The following is a 22,466-nucleotide window of genomic DNA, read 5'->3' as shown; positions in this document are numbered from 1 at the left end:
TTCAATGTAAGTGAAGATAATTGATTCTTGTTAGTAAGAAAGTGTACTTTTAATTGTAATGTCGTTAGTACTTCTAAATGTCTTTTTTGTATCTATTACAGAGTCTATTAATCACAACTTTATCATTTTAGTCACTTTAGCTTTATTTTCCAACAGTCCAACACTTTCAAAATTTTATCTTTATTTCTATATAGTTCTGTGATTTCCAGACTTTATCTCCACACAGTTCAGTTTCTGCCAGGTCTTAGTTTATTTTCATTACAGGCAATGCCTTCCTGATTTTACCTTTATCTTCGCACAAACATTACATTTATTCCTATGCAGTTCTATGCTTTCTTGACTTATTTCAACACCTTCCGCATTTTACTCTCATCTTCACACAGTGTAACACCTTCCGCATTTTACTCTCATCTTCACACAGTGCAAAACACCTTCCACATTTTACTCTCATCTTCACACAGTGCAAAACACCTTCCACATTTTACTCTCATCTTCACACAGCTTAATGTCGTCCAGATTTTGTTTTCAAACACTTCAGTGCCGTCTAAAAATTATATCTTTATCTTCACAGAGTTCAATGCTTTTCAGACCTATTTTTAAGATCACGGTTCATTTACCTAAGATTATTATAGTTTTAAAGTTTATTGACTTGATCACGTTTTATGACTCACTGTAAACATTAAGTTTTTTTCTTGTCTTGAATTCTTGAAAAGTTTTATTTTGAATTTGTTGTTTTGGCGAGTTCTCTCACATGTTATAAAACATACGAGCACCTACTGCGAGCATAATTTAATCAGAGCACATTAAAAATACTAAATCATATTGGTATTATGCTCTCCACTTAGTTCGTCCACCAACCCCCGTTTCAGATATGTATTTTTTTTACACAACTTCTTTGGACTGAACAAAACGAAAGTCTAGGTTTGAAGGTGCTTAACATTTGGAACGAACAATGTAACCATATTATTTGATAGATTCTTTAGGCAGAGTATTCGTGATGAAACCAAGTTGAATGAACGGCAACTGTTTGTAATTGAAACACAAGTGTAAAGAATGATGTTTTGAAAGTTTTCCGCTTTCAGTCTTCAGGTCATGAAGACGAAAAAAAATCTCAACACGAAAGGTTCGCATTATAATTAAATCGTGTTTGGTCCTTCATGTCAGTGCATTTGATTTTAACGAAGTGCTTATTATTTCATCATATTAGTTAATGATGATGCGATGCGAGCTTGAACCGCACTTTATCCAGATGTGTATTGTGGGACGACAATTTTGCATGTAACACAAAAATTAGCACAAAATATCCATATATTTCTTTCCTTTTGCATTAAATTTACCAGTTTAATATTCATTCACGAAGATATATCATGAACACAAAATACAAGCCATCTTGATGTGCATTGTACGACGGCAAATAGTGTGTAATAAAAACACATGAATCAACACAAAATGTTTATTTAGTTTTATTTAATTCACAAGTTTAGTATACATACATTCACAACAATATAATATGACAGTGAACCGTGCTCCATCTACATATGTATTGTACAATGACAATTTTGACGTAATGAAGCACATGGACTAGCCCAAAATATTCATTCAGTTGCATCTACTTCACCAGACATTTTATAAATGCAGTCACAAAAGCATGCCCCCCTCAGCGGTATGTCTGCGGACTTACAACGCTAAAAACCGGCTTTCGATACCCGTGTTGGGCAGAACACTGATAGCCCATTGTGTAGCTTTGTGCTTAATTCAAAACAACATAAAAAGTGTTTGAGATTGAACAGCGCGCCATCTAGGTGTGTCTTATACAACGATAAGTTTTATATAATAAAACGTCAGCTTTCTGACCATAATGGACTAGCACAAAATACTCATTTAGTAGTATTTAAAAATGGAAATTTTAAGACGGAATGGTTTGAGTAGAAAGCTGGTCATTGCACACGCGTAGATAAAATATTTGATTAAACATTTTCTAGAATTGTCTAGAAGCCTTAGATAACCAACCCAAAGAAATATTGTCTAATGAAGTACAGTTCAGAAACACCAAACTTCCAAATTGTGTTTGAAAACATTTTTGATGGAATAAAAGTCGTATCCTTGTCGGATGAGTAACAGCCGGTTCATTTTTTCAGGATGATCCCTTTAGAACTTCAAGTTTCTGACTAGAGGGAATGTAGCTAGTCAATGCCACATGCCACCAATTTCCAATAGTAGGATTCGAACCTGCGACCCGCCTATTGTGAATCAAATTATCTAACAATTAGGAAATGCAAAACTTTGAGAAATTATGGTATATAAGAACAAGGCTTAGAATGATCTAATTTGTTAGAATAACCCTAACCAACTTACAAGAACATTCACAAAAATATAATATGACAGTGAACCGTGCTTCATCTACATATCCAAATCATAACTGATCTACTGGTTACATAGTCTTTAACGTTCACAAACGAACCGTAAACCTCCGTACAATGTGCTTTGTGACACTGGGAAAACAAATAATATACTTTGTGTCAGGCTTGTTAGACACTCCTCAATATTAAGTCTAGTTTGTGAAGGATATTCTTAGATTTTGTTAATCCGTAACTTAACTGTCAGGACTAGTATTAAATAATCTTTGATTTAGGACTAAGCTCATAGTTAAGATGTCACTTCACTTTGACTTATTCTTTTAGCTGCCTTAATAAATATGACAATTAACTCATTTTTTTTTGCAACCGTCTCATGTTTCCGCGGTGCGAAGAAAAACATTCTGTTAATTTTATACCAAATTTGAGCATTTCATACCAATTGGTATATCACATCGCATTTTATTTCGGTGGTAGTTTCAATACCTGTCACTCTTTGCCCATATGCAACAGCAACTACAAGAAGCTATTCCGACACTTTACATTACTTTAGAACATATTGTCATACAATGACATACATGGACAAAATGAAGTAAATCATATACACAGTAGCGCCATCTGGCAACAACTTTTCAAGAATAGATTCGTCGAATTTTCCTGAAAAACCTGTTTTATTAGCAACAGTTTCAATTGCTGAATGAACTTCTAGAAATTTTAAGACTCTCACGCTTTTGTTGATATACTTAAATGTTTTTACGTGATTTATAAACAGAAAATCTGTCAGGGTACAGATCATCACAATCAGCTCCAGTTCGGAGTCGTTTCAAACTAATTATATGAATATTCTGCCACTATGCTCTATAATGGAATTTCGTAGCAATCACAGGAAACATCTCAGACGTTTACGCACGTGTGTGTTAAAGTGTTTTTATCACTTTCATATTTAATGCTACGTATCTTGTATAACATTGTTATCAAACACACTATTAGCATCTCTTGACAGAGGAATCTCTTGTAAATCTTCCCTTGTCGCCTGGTGGAGGGGGTTGTCATAATGAAAACACTGAGTTGTCCTCAAATCATCTCCTAAAACTTGATCATATCGTCGATAAATGAAGATGCCCGCAAAACCGATAACGTAAACACAAAACATTCCTAGAGTGAGCATGCCGACAAAAACAGGGTTGAAAACACGAGATCTAGAGTTAGGAGTAGCATCACTAGTGGCGCTGCTATCAAGAATAGAATTGCCTACTTCCTGACGTTCTCGATTCTTTAGCTTCTGATCTTCTGATGACGATGCCAGAAATCTGGTTGTATTTACTGAAGTAAGAAATAATTTAAATAAATTAATAATAAAACTGGCGCTGCATTAAAAATTAACTTTAGATAAAATATTTGTAAATACACACAGTAGTACAGAATTCTGAAATCAACAGAAAAATAACAACAAAAACAGTTATCACTTCTTGACTATTTAAATAAACTAGTAAATCAAAATGGTTTCAATCAGCTATTTTGTTCAGAAAATAGATCTAAAATTATATTTTGTGCACGAGCAGACACTAATGCTAAAGTGATACTTCAAAATAGGTGAATTTTCCTCATGTTGGTAATTGACAAATTTTAAATGTTTCATACCAATAATATCAATATGTAGAAAAACTAACGAAAACAAAATGAAGAACTTGAACCTTGAATTGAGGAAACTTTAATGGATGTATTTGGAAGTTTTGACATAATCCAGGCTGTAGATGTTGGTAATGTTTCTTCATTACAGAAGTTTGTTGAACAGCACATGAGGATTGGCCAGTTACTAACTATAGCTGGTCGTCGATTTTCACATAATAGGGGTGTCTTGGTGATGATGCATCCTCGAACCAAAGGACTGGAGCCGTCTTTTCGGTCCAGGAATTGCGTGTAACAAACGCTACTCGTGTTACAGGTGCTGTGGTGTTCTAGTTGGCATTGACTAGTAGTACATATGCAGGTGATGCGTCTTCCTAGAAAGACAGGCAAGTGTATTCGTATACAACACTGATGTTACTAAGGATTTGTTCTAGCTAACACTAACTTTTATTCGTACACAAACATGTTTCATAGGAAATGGGTGTATGTTTATCTACGGTGGTGGTGCCAGTAACGTAGCATATTTTAACGTTACTATTGTTGTGAAGTTAAGAAGGAAAAGAAGTAAATTAGGCACTACAGATGCAAACCCGCGTTGTGCAATTTAGAATGTTCTAACTATCAGGCAATTTATTTGTGTCTGAAATTGTCTTATGTTGTAACACAAAAAGGAAATACTGAGTTTTATGGGAAACCATCCTGTCATCTAGTGAAATGAACTTAAATAGCAATAACTGAAAGAGGTCACCTATATTTTATTACTTGTTTATTGTTAAGAAAAACTACAAAATCTAAGCCTTTACATTTACAGCTGAACTACAGGTTACACTATGGAATATCTGTGCTCTATCCACCGTAAGTATCAATATAAAAGTTTTACCCCTTGGTGTGAATTCCTATGCGTGGTGAGGAGACCTCCCAGAGAAGGTTCTGTTCTTTTATTTTACCTCCTCTGGGATCTAAACATTCACCCATGTGTTTGCCGTGCGTGGCAACCTGTAAAAGGGAGGAGAGGATCCTAGTGGTTGAGGGGTTCAACCCTAACACTCCACTTTGGCCTTGAATTCCTGTCGACGGTTGGCCTTGTGGTGGCCCTCTAGGGTCAATCAGCTGATCGACTTGGGCTAGGGTCAACCGAGTACCAGTGTTGGGCTTTCTCAACTGGTGTTGTGGACATTGTGTCTGATGCTGGTGTTTGAGTATAGTACTTACGAAATTCTGGCATTGCTACAGTGTTCTTGTTTGACACTGTACTGCGTCCCCTCGTAGGGCTCCGGCTCCAAAGTGGTTGGGGTCAGTGGGCACCGAAACATTCTTTCATTATTATGGATCTCCCTATTCAAAAAATAGAGAAAAACAGACCATTCGTAAACGACCACGCTTTGAAGATTCTGAACAACAATCTGCAAGTTCTTCAACACCTGTACCTCATTTTCTGATATTACATTCTTTATCAGACAAATATTTAGGGTAAATGTCTTCCTTCTTTTTTTCAGAGGGACTAGAAGAACTTGGTGGCTCTCCTAAGTCATTAATAAAGCTTTGTTCTGGTGTCATATTGGTAGAAACATCCACTCTTAAACATAGTGAACTCCTCTTGCATTCGAAGGACATTGGGGATGTACCCATTGAGGTCACTCCCCATGTTAATTTGAATTTGACATGAGGAGTTATTGTTGACATGGATTTAAAGAACTTCCCCGAGTCAGGGATCCTCGCTGGTTTCTCCACCCTAGATGGAATTTTGATGCCGACCAACGTCCTAATTTTGACGTTTACATTAACACATCCACCTGCTACCATCATGGCAGGTTATCTTATTTGCAAAGTACGGCCATATATTTTGAATTCTCTCAGATGTTTCCAATATCAGTGTTTCGGCCACTGAAAGGCATCATGTCGTGGTTCTTTGACGTGTGCTCGTTGTGGCGGAAAGGACCACGATGCCTATAAGTGTGAAATAGATCTTTATTGTGTTAACTGTAGTGGTTCTTACCCATCTTACTTTCGTTCATGCCCTAGGTGGGTGGAAGAAAAAGAGGTACAGAGTTTAAAAACGGTTCACAACGTTTCTTAACCCGAGAATCAAAAGTTAGTGTCCATCACACCATCTCGGATATAGTCAATAAAGTTGATGAATCAACGTTAACACCCATCTCTGTCCCTACCATTCCTTCCAACAGATCTCTGGATCCACTTCCTTTGGTTCTGGGTAAGGGTGTTTCCTCAGGTCCATCTTCTTCTCTAACTCAGAGATGCAGAACGATCATTTGTTCACACCCTCATTCGCTGAAATCTTCTTCCAACGACAGATACCTGCCCAATCGACCCAAAATAGGATCCATAAAGGTCAATAGACCTTCTACGAATAAAGAACATAAAAAATAAGACGTGGTCGAAAACAGAAGGACTCTCCACCCAATTTGCCTGTACGTAAGTATAAATGGCCACTTTGATACAATGGAACTGTCGAGGTTCATGTTGTAATCTGATTGATTCTTACCATTCTGTCTGTCTTTTCTTACAGGAAACATTTCTAAAACCTACTGATACAGTCTCATTTTGGCAGTTTTCTTTGTACAGAAATGACAGGTTGTGTGATGGACGAATGCATGGAGGGGTGGCACTGCTGGTTGATCAGCATGTGCCCATCTTGTCTTTGCTACTCGACACACACTTGGAGGCAGTAGCCATCTGTGTTTTCTCAGGTCATATCATCACTATTTTCTCTCTCTACCTGTCTCTTGAAGAGACCTTTGATCAATCAGACCTTGATGTTCTTGTTAAACAATTGTCATTTCCAATTGTAATTCTGAGGGACTATAATAAACATAATCCCCTCTGGGAAGGTGCTGATATTGATGGGAGGGTGTTGCTCTGTAGAGAGTATGCTCTCAGGTCACAACCTTTCTCTTTTCAATACTGGTTCTACCACTTATTTCCATGAACCTTGTCAGTCCTTTACTGCTGTTGATCTATCAGTTTGCTCCTCTAAACTATTATCTCACTTTTCATGGAAAGTTTACAGTAATCAATGGGGCAATGCCCATTTTCCTATCATTTTGAGAGAGACTGGCCATGGTCCATGCCACCTGACCTGCTTGCTCTCTGGTGGAAGCTGGATCAAGACAACTGGCCCTATTACACAGCTCTCACGAAACTTGATCTGCCGTCGTATGTAAGCCATCGATTAACAGTTGCGTGGCAGCAGTGACTGATTGTATCATTCAGGCAGCTGCTCAATGTATTTCCTGAACCTCGGCACGTTTCCCACGGCATCCTCGTCCGTAGTGGGATCCTGCTTGCCACGTGGAATGGAGGGTTCAAAAACGGGCCTGGAATACCTTTTGTAGGTATCCCACACTTTCAAACCACATCATTTTATCCCACACTTTCAAACCACATCACTTTTCAGCAGGCTCATGCACATGGTTGGCAGGTAAGACATCAAAGCCAGAAGGAATCTTGAATTAAATTCACAACCAGCATCTATTCTACTGCCAGTTCTAAAGTCATACTGGACAAGATTCGGAAGGTCAGTGGATAGTATAATTCTGTCTCCATTTTGATCTTGCTCTCTCATGGCCAGAAACATACGTTATTGATTAAATAACATTTAAAAGCATTTGAAATCCTTTCTCTTTTTCTAATTTCCTCTCTTCCATCTCTTCAGGAGGGGATCGGTGTTCTATGCTAAAACTATATAATGCTCTCATTTGATCAAAATTAGACTATGGGTCTCATGTTTATGGCTCTGCTAAGACCTCGGCCTTGAAGATGTTGGACCCCATTCGTCATCAGGGTCTTCAGTTCTGCACGTGGACTCTCTGCACTTCTCCAATCCAGAGTTTGTACACTGACACTCGTGAACTTCCTCTATACCTTTGCCGTTTGCAACTGTCTTTACTGTATGCTTCAAAACTTCGAACCCTACTACAGCATCCTACATGAGGTTGTGTTTTCCTTCCTCGGTAGGCTATGCTTTTTCAGAACAGACGATCAGCCATTGTTCCTTTTGGTCTTCTTATCCAGGCGCAGTTGGATGAATTGAGTTTGTCCTTGGATGACACTGCTGTAACTGCTGGTTAGTCCATCCCAATATGACTTATTATCATCCTCAAGTGCGACTTCACTTTATGTCATCAGAGAAAAGCGGATACTCCCGATTGGAAGTACCATCTTTTATTTGCTGAACATCTTTCAAACCATCCTTCCATTCCAACTTATACGGGTGGTTTGAAATGAGGCGACTCTGTGTGCTCTGCCATGGTTTGTTGTGTTTCCGTGTTTGCACACAGAATCCCCTCTACAGTTTCTGTGTTCCCTGCCAAACTGTACGCCATTTCTCTTGCCCTGAATCACATAAAAGCTATGCAGTACCCGAACTGCATTTTTTATACCAACTCGCTTAGCTCTCTTTTGGCCCTGGAACTGCTTCACGTTTGTTCTCATCTTGTTTCCGCGAATACCAACGTCGCCTGGTATCCAGAAGAACTGGATAGAAGTAGATATTCAAGAGAAATGGGCCAATCGGTTTTGAATATCTACTTTTACACTGTAGCTAAGTCTGTCTGCTCTGGCTCGGCATGGCCAAGCAGATGTTAAGGCGTTCGACTCGTAATCCTAGGGTCGCGGGTTCGAATCCCGGTCTCACCAAACATGTTTGCCTTCCCAGCCGTGGGGGCGTTATAATGTGACGGTCAATCCCACTATTCGTTGGTAAAAGAGTAGCCCAAGAATTGGTGGTGGGTGGTGATGACTATCTGCCTTCCCTCTAGTCTTACACTGCTAAATTAGGGACGGCTAACAGGTAGCCCTCGAGTAGCTTTGCACGAAATTCAAAAACAAAACTGTATGTTCTAGCACTATCAGTGCTATGGCTGTTCCACATATTCAAGGCTCAGCTCCATGCCAGTTGACAGTCAACTTGAAATGAGCAACATGATAACAAGCTTTCCCATATAAAACCATCTATTGCACTTTGTCCGTCTTGTTTCCATAAGGATTGGAAAGAAGAAGTTGTTCTAACTAGACTATAAATTGGTCAGTTTCTTAACTCATCGTTTTCTTTTATCTGAGATTGATTCACCAATGTTTGATCTGCGTAACACTCAGATCACAATAGTCCACATTTTACTGTCATGCCGCCGTTACGACTCTCAACGACGGCATTATGTTAGACATGTTTAGTTTTTTAAAGGTCACTAGCATTTTTAACTCCAATTAAGTTGTTAATCAAGAACTGAATTTTGTTTTGTTTTAGCATGATTCATTTTTACAAATTTTAATAATTTCACTTTATTTTTACTTTTTTTACCGGGTTGTCTGGCGCAGATAGCCTACTTCTCTTGCCAAAAATGCCAAAAAACGAACCAATCCTTACTACAGAAATAGCCTCAATGTTGGTAGTATTCCAAAGTATTCTTGCTTATTTGATACTAAACTTAACGATGAGATATCAAAGAGTCTCTGTCATAACTAAAAATAAATAATAGCGCATATATAACGTGCCCTTTCAGCTGTGGGGGAGGTTATAATGTTACGGTCAGTCCCACTATTCGTTGGTAAAAGTGTAGCCCAAGAGTTGGCAGTGGGTAGTGATGACTAGCTGCCTTCTCTCTAGTCTTACACTGCTAAATTAGGGAGGGCTAGCAATGATAGCCCTCGAGTAGCTTTGTGCGAAATTCCAAACAAACATTTTCTTTACAAGCATATTTAACCCGTGACTGCGTTAACCGCAGACTAAAAAAAATAGATCTTGAAACATCTTGATTTTTTTTTGTTAGGTAGTCACTGAAATAAACAGTTATGTTTATAAAGTAGCCCTTTGTTCCATGTGTGCTGTAATCGTTTTAATTACAATCGACCGTGAATACCAGTGTTGTTGTTTGTAGTATTTTATACACAAGAAAAGTGTGTGGGTGAATGAAAACACTAAATCAGTATCATTCAAGTTCACACTGACTTTCAGTTTTATACCAGAACAAATCACAAGAAGTCCTGCTACTTTAAACTAATTAACTTGAACTTCTTGAAAATTAATCAGGTCATTTAAATCCAATCAAAAACTGTTTATTGCAAAATCATTAGACTGAATCAGATAAAGTTTATTAATCATGCTGGTTCAGTTAGTCAGTCATTCACTTCATAAAATCGACAGTTATTAAAAACAGTATATTGGATCAATACATGAGGTTAAGTTTATATTATTTATGATGGAATAAGAAATATTAGCAAGCCTCTTAGTTGTACATCATAACTCAATACCAGCAAAAGTTATTGATCTATCAGTTAAAATTAATGACACACGAGAACGATTTATTGATGCAAAGATATGTTATCTTAAATAGACTTCGTTATTGGAGTTTTTATATTATTATGTGCAGATCTAAGCTCTTTCTTTTTACTCTAAGAGTTTTTGTAGACGTGCATCAGTATACTGATGAAGGTTTGGTTTGAATTTCGCGCAAGGCTACACGAGGACTATCTGGGCTAGCCGTCCCTAATTTAGCAGTGCAAGACTAGAGGGAAGGCAGCTAGTCATCACCATCTGTCACCAACTTTTGGGCTAGTCGTTTACCAACGAATAGTGGGATTGACCGTTACATTATGACGCCACCACGACTGAAAGGGCGAACATATTTAGTGTGACGAAGATCGAGCCCGCGACCCTTGGATACGAGACGAGTGCCTTAATCAACTGGCCATACCGGGTCTCTGATGGAGGTAAAAATAATATTTTTCATATAAATTGTAAGTTTTACTTATGTTTTGGAATTTTATGGAACAGAACTTTATAATTCACTTGAATTTTTTTGGATAACAAAGGCTAAAAGTGTTAAGAATGATGTACATAGAATTTCAAAACCTAGTTCGGATTTCAATTATTACAGCTTGCTACTAATTTGTTTGTAACTACAGCAACATCAAATATTTGTGTGAGAAAATTAGAATGCAGAATGTCAAGTATTTCAAGAATTTTTGGATACAGGTGACCTTCTAAATTCCACAGAGATGGCACTGCTGCCGAGGGGTCCGAGTTTATCAGTGAAAATTAACAACATGTGCGGCTGCATGTTGCCGACGAAATGGACATATTTGTGTTCTAAGAGTTTCACCAGAGAAACATTACACCCCCCCCCAAAAAAAAAGATAAAAAATTATGATAACGTACTAACTTCAGCAAAACTCCCCGAGAAGCCAGAGGCACAGCCCGCCTTAATCATATACAGAGCTTTTCGACGACAGACCATTCTACGGAACTTCTTTGATGGCATAGAAAATAATTAGAGACTCAGATTACTTCAAGGTCAAATATGCTTTCAAGCATACAGAAAGAGAGAAGTGGTTTCATGGCTGTGATTTTGTATCGAAACTATGTCACCACTAAAATGGGTTTTTGATGACCCTGTATGCCACTGTTATATTCTTGTTGTTTCCTATTGAATCTATTTATTTACAGACACACCACTCAGAGAGCGAGACGTATTACAAAAAACTTAATGTTTAGTAAAATAACAACGTTGTTTTATAATTACTAAACATGCTTTAATTTAAAATATTTATAACAAAATATGTGAAGAAAAAGCCTCCTTCCTTTACTTCATCAAGTAAATTACGTTGTTTTTTTTTCATCCTGCTCTAATTTAGATGTTAATACAAATAAATACATTTGATTTATGGACTTAGACATGTAACAAATTTACTATTATCTATTTAAATACTGATGTTTCTTTTAGTTAGATATATATCTAGAAATGGGTGTAACTTGTGCTGTTAAATGTGTATTGTGAAATTCCCGCCTATTCTTTGTAGAAGATTCTAGAGTGTAAGAATCAACAACGTGCTATGTGTGTACGTAAAATCCAGTATTGTTGCCTAGATGAAATTTCTAGAGAAGTGCCTCTCAAGTTTAAAAAAAGGTAACCAACGCAACACGGAGAGACAGTTTTTATATTGTTGGTTTTCTACACCCAATATACTCTAAACCTCGGAAACTGTAACTGTGTTAAACGCTTATTAATTGGGAAACTACAGATATCTGACCAGGAACATTTATACATTTTGAATATTACAAACCGTTTATCTTCAATGAAGTAACTTTGAATGCTAGATATCTTCGTCTGAGAAACGTCAGTTTGTAAACGGCGTGAGGCCAGCCAGGAATAGGGAGATAGCTAGTTAGCACTTAACCAGTTAAACAATATCAACTCCGAATTAATTCGCTCATCGTGAAACATCGATAAAATACTCAGTTTCAGATCAGATAGAAGACTCAGTATTCTTTGTAAGTTTGTAAAACTTTTGTATATAAATTGTTATTTGTAATAGCCGTTATTATAAATTGTATTGTTGCTTGTATACTAAAATATATTTGTATTAAGCAAGAAAACTGTGTGTCAGTCTTACTAAATATATTTTAGTGTACAAATAACAATAAAATTTATAATAAATTTGATATATACCGACAGTCAATTAACTTTTAAATTAAAATTAAAATTTCCAGCTATTTCAAATCGTAATGCATAACATAATAAATCTCAAACTCGTCCAGGATAATTTATACTACATTACAGACATCATTATGAAAACACCAGAAAAGTGTAACGAAGGCTTATGTTTCTTCTATGTAATATGATTTCGTTTTGAAATAGGTATAAGACTGTAATTTCAAACGAGTCTTGCTCCAAACTAATATGATTTCAGTTAAAACTAATTGTTTCTTTAGGTAATAGGATGCAGAGGGCTAAAGCTTTCAAACTTAACTCTGCATGTTTTGTAGAATATTTAAATCACTTCTTTACATTTTAATAGTTTTGCACACACACACACACATACAAGATAATCCAATAAAATAAAAGATCAGCGCCTACCATCTCTGGCGGTCTACGCCTTGTTGTTATTTGGAATATTATTAAGAACCAATGATATTCTTTCTAATTTTGTTCATTTTGTACAAGCTAAATGTTTTCCAAGGTTTTAAGACTGACAATGGAAAGTAATTTTACACTAACTAATTCGTACTGTTTCCCAAAAAAATTCTTTCCAACTTAGTTTATGCCATTTAAGGAAACGTTGGTCAAGACAATATTTATTATTCGTCCTTTTGATGTTGCCCAGAAGAAAAACGAAAACACCCTATTGTCTTATTATATTGTCAGCTTGCCATAGTTTAGTAATTAGGACTTTCAGTCAGCCTCACGTGGGTTCGAATCTAATTACCGAATGCTCGACCTTTGTTCCACGAAGCCCTTTATGACAACAGACGAATATTTAATATTGAATTTCTTTGTCACAGTTTTTCGACAATTTTGGAATGTTTTCATTGCATGATGACTATATCATATGTGCGTTTCTAGAACAATCACCAAATACGCTTCCTAAGGTGTGACGGTCAATCAATCCCACTATTCGTTGGTAAAAGAGTAGCCCAAGAGTTGGCGGTGGGTGGTGATGACTAGCTGCCTTCTCTCTAGTCTTACACTGCTAAATTAGGGATGGCTATCGGGGATAGCCCTCGCGTTGCTCTGCGGGAAATTCAAAAAACTAACATTAATAACATGTACAAAATTTCTATACAGACTAGAAAACGAAGGCATCCATTCTCTTTATATATTTGAACACGAAATCTTAGGCATTTCATCGTTTTAGGTATCTTTTTGAAGTCACAATCTCTCAGCCATCCCATATATAATATTACTTTTATGACAAAGCCGCCTTGTATGAGGTTAGTTTTTGTAATGGTAATAAGTAAAATATTGTTTTTTTCACATACGTTGTTGTTCAGTACAAATTTGTTTGTTTCATAAAGCAAAGTACAAAGTATAATTAAGTGAAATGTTAAGCTAAGTGATTGCCTTAAACTTTCAACTCATTAAGCCGGCGAAACAATGAATAATAAATAACCAAATTACATTTACTCAGGTGCCATAACACGCATCTTCTGCTACTTAAGGTCGATCAATTATGTTTCATTTGTCTGTGTGTGTGTGTATACGTATATAAACTTCACTGAGTCCTCACAATGGGATCCCGGAGACAATATGTTCAAGTTCAAATCGTACTAAGTGATATCAGATAGAAATCAAAGCAGAATGCCCGTCAACCTATGTTAATCAAACACTTATATTTTATGTCGTTAGATGTTTGTTTCTTAAGTTTCTTTATTGGTTTTAATTTCAAGAAATATAATACGAATGATAATTTGTTTGATTGTTTCTAATTAAACACAAAGCTACACAATGAGCTATTGATGCTCTGCCCACTACGGGTATTGAAGCCAGGTTTTTAGCGTCGTAAGTTCGCAGATATACCGCTGTGCCACTTAAACTTCTCAGCACTTAAATCAAAAGTCGAACAAATTATTTGGTTGGGAAAATTTTCACGAAGCAACATAGCATCGCAGTGTTATATACGCAGTAATTACTGATTTCCACTTAAAGTTAGATTTCCTCGAGATTTGTTTGTTTGTTTCGAAAATACACAAAATCCTACACGAGAGCTATCTTCACCAGCCGTTTCCAATTTGGAACTTATTAATTAGACGGAAATCTCTGGTAAACATCACTCGTCATTACCCTGTCAAGAACTTTAATCAAATAATGGGATCTGATTGTCACTCCTCTAACGCACCAACGGCAACTTGACCGTATCTACGAACCTCCCAAATTCACAATCCGGCACGCTAAACATTGAATTACGCCGTCCATTTTCGATAGCCAGATAGATGCTGACTCAATAGGTGTATATTTCTAGGATTGCAATACTGACAAACACTTCTAATATACACTTTAAAAATATTGTATTTCGATTTAGTATATAAATATAAATTAATCATATTATGACTTCTGTATTAACAAATGAAAATAAAATTACGATTAATATTCTTACTCACAAGCTATTAAAACCTATACTAGCATTTTTTTTTTTTTTTACAAATACATTCAATAACAATAAAGGATATCAGTATGTAGAACAAATGCCGCGTTTTACCTTTTCTTCGACATCATTAATAACACAAACGGATTAGTCCAAGTATTTCTTATGGATATTTACGTCTCAAGTTTATCCGAAGTACATCGTGGATAACGAAAGAAGTTTTTTTTGCTGTCAGTTTGCTGTCTCAATTAGTACACCCCAGTTTTGCCAGGAAAGGTGAGCTGTGATCATCTATATCGTCCTAAGATAATTGGCTGATATAAATCCCTTTGCCCTAGGCATTTGACGATAGTCATTCTTCAAGCTCGGCAAACAATAGCAGAAGACGACGCTGAAAAATTGTTGACTACTTGCGTTCCAGCATGCGCGTGTGTGCGTCTATGACGCTTCTCTTGTTTTATGGTCATATAAGGACATCCTAATAGCGACAGACTCATAACTATCTTCACGTGACAGAGGGAAATGCCCTCATCATGAACATTTCAAAGATTAAATGGAATAAGTAACAACATCAAATCTTGTATACAACTCTAGTAAGTAATATTTTGTTGATTCAAAGGTTGATAATTCAACTGGGGAGGGAGGGGGGAAAGAATGATTGACGAAACAATGTTGACTGTTCTAAACAAAAAAAAAAAAAGTATACTTTTGACAGTGTAGATGTGTGGAATATGTTTCGCTATGCATAAATGCTTAAGCACTGCAATAGCGCGGTTTTCACGTTCTTTCGCAAGAGTTTCATATTCGAAAACCGTTACAACGTGTGTGTGTTTTCTTATAGCAAAGCCACTTCAGGCTATCTGTTGAGTCCACCGAGGGGAATCGAACCCCTGATTTTGGCGTTGCAAATCCATAGACTTACTGCTGTATTAGGAGGGACCGTTACAACGTAAACTTGCGAGTGTCTGTGTTTTCGCTTAGCAAAGCCACATCGGGCCATGTGCTATGGCCATCGACAGGAATCGAGCCCCTGATTTTATCGTTGTAAATCCAAAGACGTACAACTGTCCTACCGGAGTATGTTGCATAAACGACCTTGGACTTAGGTCATGGTAGGAATTTTGGTTAAATTATGATTTCGTTCATTATGAACGAAAAATAACCAGGGGCGGTCAGAAACTGCTGTTTCTCTTCACCCCCCATAAACGACCTTTAAATTTACTGGGGTATTTGTATTTAGAAGAGCGCCATCTGTTTTCTCTTTTAAGTAATAGACATCATCGAGGCTTAAAGCTTATAAAAAGTTATTTATTATGTCATGAACAAAATAATCAACTAAAACTTTAAAAATGCTATAATTATGAAATATATAAAGGAGACTAATGTTTTAAAACGTCAGATAAAATATAAACATTTAACATCAGTAATATCCGATGACTAAAATGCTTTTAGAAGATGTCCACGACAGCAACCCACTACTCCATTAAGGTCGTGAAACATCAATCATATAAAGCAAATTCTACCAAATACCGATTGAACCAGAACAGGCAATGAAACATTATATTTTAAACATCCTCAGATGAACACAGTCCAGATAAAGAATCACATTAACTTACACAACGAAACTAAGCGTAGACTTCGAACAATCTTATCAGCACATTTCTGTTCAACACACTAAAACAATTTAGTTAAACACGGATTTCAAATACTATTATAAACACAATTCAGTAAAACAAAGATTACAAGAAATCACACCAACGCAGTCCAGATTAACATCGATATAAAGCGGCCAAATTAACATAACCATGTTAAACACCAATTTCAAACAACAGAATATCATCGACATAGTCCAGTTAAACACAGATTTCAAACAACAATATTGATACGGTCAAATTAAACACAAAGTTTAGATAACAATATTGATATAATCCACTTAAACATTGATTTAAAACAATGATATAAATACAGTTCAGTTAAATACCAGTTTTAAACAATATTGATATAGTCCACTTAAATACAAAGTTTGGACAACAATATTGATATAATACTCTTAAACAGGGATTTTAAACCATGGTATAGATACAGTCCAGTTAAACACAGATTTTAAACAACAATATTGATAGAGTCTATCAAAATATTAAGTTAAAACAAAGAAATGGATACGGTCTAGTTAAATACCCATTTCAAACAGGAATATAGATTCAATCCAGTTAAACAGTTTTCAAACAACAATACGGATATAGTTAAATACATAGTTTGAACAACAATATCGATAAGTCCAGTTAAACAGCAACGTTAAACAACAATATCTATACTGTTCAGTTAAACTCCGCTTTCAAAGAGTAATTATATAGTCCAGTTAAACACATCAGTATCAATACAGTAGAGTAAAATACTAGTTTCACACAGAGCTATATTTAACATAGTTCTACTAAACATTATTTTAAATAACATATCTTCCATTTCCAGTCAGCTATCAATCATATGAATAAAGTACAGTGAAACAAGAAAATACATTGTTGAAGAAATATAATAGTGTAATCGGGAAGAGAAGTGCATTTGAAGAATAGGAATGACAATTCTATGGGGAACAGGAGGAACGACCCCCCAAAATATAGCATTTATAGAATTTGCATCGTAAAACATGTACAAGCAGTGTACAGTAGCCAAAGAAATATTAATAATAATTAACCTCCCCTCCCCTCAGGCGTAGACGAGGGTGAGGAGTCTAATTCTCGTCCTGCTCTCTGGTTACTCCATCTATGAGAATCTGTGTGTTATAAAAATTATTCTGTTAGGTGCCAAGAGTTAAAGTACCGTCAAAAATTATATCCACATAAAAGCCTTGAACTTTGATAATACATTATAAGTTAATAACAGTTTGTGTGGCATTGCCGAGAGCTTGAATGAATTAGATAAATAGATACTAATTTACTGTTTTTTTATTAGTCAAATTAACTTTTAAGAACAAAAAAATCAGACACTTTGTAATTGGTTTTCTTAAATCGCGGTCTGGTATGGCCACATGGTTAGAGAGGTGGACTTGTAATCTGAGAGTCGTGGATTCGAATCCCCGTCTTACAATATAACTTCGTCTTTTCAGCCTTGGGAAACGTTATAACGTTACAGTCAATCCCATTATTCGTTCGTAAAGAATAGCCCAAGCGTTGGCGGTGAGTGGTGATGACTAGCTGCCTTCCCTCTAATAAAAAACATATATTTCATTACTTAGTAGGCCCGGCATGATTAGGTGGTTAGGGCACTTCGACTCCTAAACTAAGGGTCGCGGGTTCGAATCACCGTCGCACCAAACATGCTCGCTCTTTCAGCAGTGGGAATGTTATAAACTTACGGTCAATCCCACTATTCGTTGGTTAAAAGAGTAGCCCACGAGTTGGCAGTGGGGGTTGACTGACGATTAGTTGCTTTTCCTCCAGTCTTCATTGCTAAATTAGGGATGGCTAGCGCACATAGCCCGTCAGGTATCTTTGCGTGAAATTCAAAACAACCAGTAACCAATCAATCATTAAATCACCGTGAAAGTAAACGTCATGTAGTTCGAAACCAGTCGTTGATTCGATTAGCAACATAATTATATTTGAGCTTCAACACGAAGTTATTTTGCATATTTCCAAACTGGATAACGTTGATAACACTATTAATACCATTTCTGATATAAATATGACAAGATTGAAAGTTTAAATAAATCAAAATAAAATATTTTCGCCATGGAATAACTAACTCAATTTTACATGCCTAGTACATAAATTCATTCGGGTTAAAAGTTAAAGTACAAATTTAAAGTCTGAGAAGGTTGCTTAGTAAAAAGAGTTTGTTTTTTCGTGGGGGAGAACTACCTCAGCTTTTATCACACTCAACAGAAGAACTACCTCAGTTTTTATCACCCTCAACAGAAGAACTACCTCAGCTTTTATCACACTCAACAGAAGAACTACCTCAGCTTTTATCACACTCAACAGAAGAACTACCTCAGCTTTTATCACACTCAACAGAATTTTTCTGTTCTTTATGAAATAAATGCAATTTTTTGTTTCAATTTAGCATTTAGCAATGTTTCACTGACGTATAAGATAAAATAAAACGAACCTGTCAGGGCGCTTGACTAGTAATCTGAGGGTCTCAGGTTCGATTCCCATCATACTAAACATGGTCGCCCTTTCAGACGTGAGGGCGTTATAATATTGTGAAGGTTTGTTCCATTATTTATTGACAAAAGAATAGCGCAAGAGTCAGCGGTGGGTGTGGATGACTAATTGCCTTACTTTTAGTCTTACACTTTTAAATTAGCTTTGTGCGAAATTAAAAAATAAATAACTGAAAATTCTGAGGGTAAATTTATTTCTTAAATTATTTTCATTTTTCACTGCCGTGGACACGAGTATGTCCTCCTCATATTTAGATGTACACACATGTTTGATTTTGAGCCGTGTGGTTGAATGTGGTTTGTTTTTAATTTTGCGCAAAACTACACGAGGGCTATCTGCGCTAGCCGTCCGTAATTTAGCAGTGTAAGACTAGAGGGAAGGCAGCTAGTCATCACCACCCACCTCCAACTCTTGGGCTACTCTTTTACCAACGAGTAGTAGGATTAACCACTGCATTATAAAACCTCCACGACTGACAGGGCGAGCACGTTTGGTGTGACGGGGATTCAAACCACGACCCTCGGATTAGGAATCGAGTGCTTTAACCACCTGACCATGCGGTTTGTGTGTCCGGCCTGCGTTTTGCAATGGCTGTTTGTGCTGTGTTCACTACAGGAATTGAAACCATTATAAGCCTTGAAACTCACTGCAATTTCACTATGGGAGGTGAGGGAGGAGGAATGATATTAACCCGAATGTGTATATACCTACACATTCGGTTTTTAGCCATATGTTTATCATGTTTATATTATGAATCCTGATCTTTGTCATTCGCATTATTGTTTAAAAAACGTTAGTTAACTCATTCTTGTGAATTCAGAATTTTATACCATTATAAAGAAAGAGTATTCCTCTGAAATGTTCCCAATGTGTCTTTTTGTTGTTGTTTTTCACATTATTTCCATAAAAATAAACTTGGCACTGAGAAATTTATCTATCCGTAAACATGATAGTGAAAGTAGTTACGATCAGGTCGTAGCGATCGGATACCAATATTGTCATTGGTGGTAGATTTTACGATCACCTAAGCCTAAAACTGAGATCGAAAGGAAAAGTCACAAAGACTTCCGCCAAGAAGACCTAGGATCCAATCCGGATACTTCCAAAACAAAATATCCCTGAAGACAGCAATATATTATCGCGGCCAAAACGTAGGATAAAATATGATAAATAAAAAGTTGCTAATACAAGGCAAGAAATGAAACTACTTTTGACTTTGAACAACAGCAAAATGAAGAGAATTGTTTACATATCTTTTACCCATTGGAGACCTGAGTGAATTCAATCTTCAGCCATTTATTACCTCTGTTGGTTAGTTGATTTAAACAACTTAATCCACCATAATATTCAGAAAATAATCATTAAGCCCTGTTAATCTTCACTGAGTGATTGTTAGTGATAAAAACACCTTTATAAGGCGTATTCTTACTTAGGAGACCACTCATTATGTCTACTTCTAAACATTTCGTAATACGTGGACCACGAGAAGATTATAAAATGTAGTCACTAGATGGCTCTATTGTAGAACTTTGTGGTTACCTTCAAACAAACAAACGAATACTGCATAAAACCTCATTAAAATTGTATAAGACCTTTTGGATTTTCTTTTAGAAAATTCTATGACATAGAAAATATTTTTCGTTGCTTACGTAAAAAAGATATTGACTGTAGTGAGGTGTATACAATTAAAGCTCACACAGTCGATTCGTCTCAGATCTGTATGCCAGTGGACGACAGGTATTAAATAATGATGTTTATATTAGGCCAACGTGAAGCAGGTTTACCAATTGACTACCAATATTAATTAATGACGTTTTTATTAAGCCAACATCAGACAAGCATAGCAATAGACGTTTGGTATTAATTAAAAACTTTTTATTAGGCCAAAGTAAGAAAGGTATTCTATTCAGAGATCGGTATTAATTAATAATGTTTTTGGTCTTACATCCCACTGTTGCAAAAGCACTCTGTGCGTTTTGAGACCATGGGTGTGTTAAAAGAGTGACAGTAAAGTCCCACTATTGAGTCGAACCATACTAGCTGAATGGCTGTTTGTTGTTGACTAGCTGTTTTTCCTCTAATTTATCACTTCAAACGTTAGGGACGACTACGGGCAGACGACCAATTAAGTATATCCTAAACAAACACGAAACAGTAATGCTATTATACTTTTAACTTTCATTAAGAAAAAGAAAAGAAAAACTTGCCCATGCTTTGATACTCTGGCTTGGTCCGGATTTTGAAAGTCATCAAGGTTCACCCAGCTGAATATTTTGTTTTCGTTGTTACCATATGACCAGCGAATACTTCCCTCACAGACCATTCATAGCAACATTTCACTTGCTAATCGCGAGATAATTTTACACGCCTGAGGGTGAGCAGCGGTAGTGTAAGGATTAATAACCCTCTCACCTACAAGTTTGTCAAGGGAAGACGCAAAGTGTAAAGAAGAAAACCCCACGTGTATAAACACTGTAACACTTGGAATACTCACTGTTCAATTAATCCTTAAATCTTTACTTCTAATTTATATCATTGAATGATGTTTTCTTTTTCAGTTATATCTTCTGAACTTAATATTCAGATATTAAACTAAATATTTTCTCTTAAACGACGTCACGATACTATCAGGATATTTAATACAGTTCAAACTCAATACTGAGTGTCATGATTTATGATACAAACTACTTTCTGTTGGCTATCAGGTTTAGTTCTTTGGGTTGCTCATTTACATAAGTATATAGGTTAAACAAATAGCACCAGCAAATTCAGAATTTCATTGCTAAAGTTTGCGTTTACGTAGTTCGACCGTGGCGTAGTGTTTATCATGCTTGACTGAGGAGCGCAGGTTTGTGGTCCATAGTATGAGGGTTAATAGCGGTGTGTGCTGTTCACTAGCTATTTTCCCTCTATCAGTTCACAAATAGGGACTGTAACCAGCGCTGCGCGAATGTCCGAAACAAACCAGGTTTTATAGAACACACGTGTCGTCTTTAACATTTGACACTGAGACAATATTTTATTTAGCTCTAAAACTTTTACAAGTCCGTAGTAAAGTAAGTAACCATATTCAAGAAAATAGAAACATTAAATCAGAAAGAAACAGAAACAAAAATTGTAATAACCAAAATTTTCTAACACATTTTACAAAAAGAAAAAAAGGATTCGTTAAACCGTTACAAACACACACACACACACACACATATATATGGTGCCAAATATTTTATGTCTTTATCTTTAAAGCACCACCTACCGTTAGAGAAGTGGAAGAAGACTAGAATTGAAGCGCTGGTCAGTATGGTCAGTAGATAGGACGTTACCTTTACAACTGCCATAGTCCATGTTACATCGACATCTACTGAGTCTTATCAGGTGTCTACCTTCTCTAAGATCTCGCGTGCGTTGGATAAGTAGAAAGCTATGATTGGTTTTCGAGTTG

General features: G+C 36.3%; 1 protein-coding gene across 1 annotated transcript; it reads right to left on the bottom strand.

Annotated features, from left to right (window-relative positions):
• Nucleotides 1-1,453: 1,453 nt before the first annotated feature.
• LOC143252658 (uncharacterized) lies at nucleotides 1,454-22,465 on the bottom strand. Its single transcript, XM_076505141.1, has 3 exons — nucleotides 22,281-22,465; nucleotides 4,049-4,357; nucleotides 1,454-3,677 (listed from the first exon to the last, which is right to left on the bottom strand). Exons 1-3 carry the CDS (start codon nucleotides 22,360-22,362, stop codon nucleotides 3,304-3,306), a joined length of 765 nt encoding a protein of 254 aa, XP_076361256.1. The 5' UTR covers nucleotides 22,363-22,465; the 3' UTR covers nucleotides 1,454-3,303.
• Nucleotide 22,466: the final 1 nt, after the last annotated feature.

This window comes from Tachypleus tridentatus, chromosome 6 (assembly GCF_004210375.1).
Source record: "Tachypleus tridentatus isolate NWPU-2018 chromosome 6, ASM421037v1, whole genome shotgun sequence".
NCBI lineage: Eukaryota > Metazoa > Arthropoda > Merostomata > Xiphosura > Limulidae > Tachypleus > Tachypleus tridentatus.
Note: the sequence above shows the minus strand (reverse complement) of the source record. Positions and strands in the feature narration are given on the sequence as shown.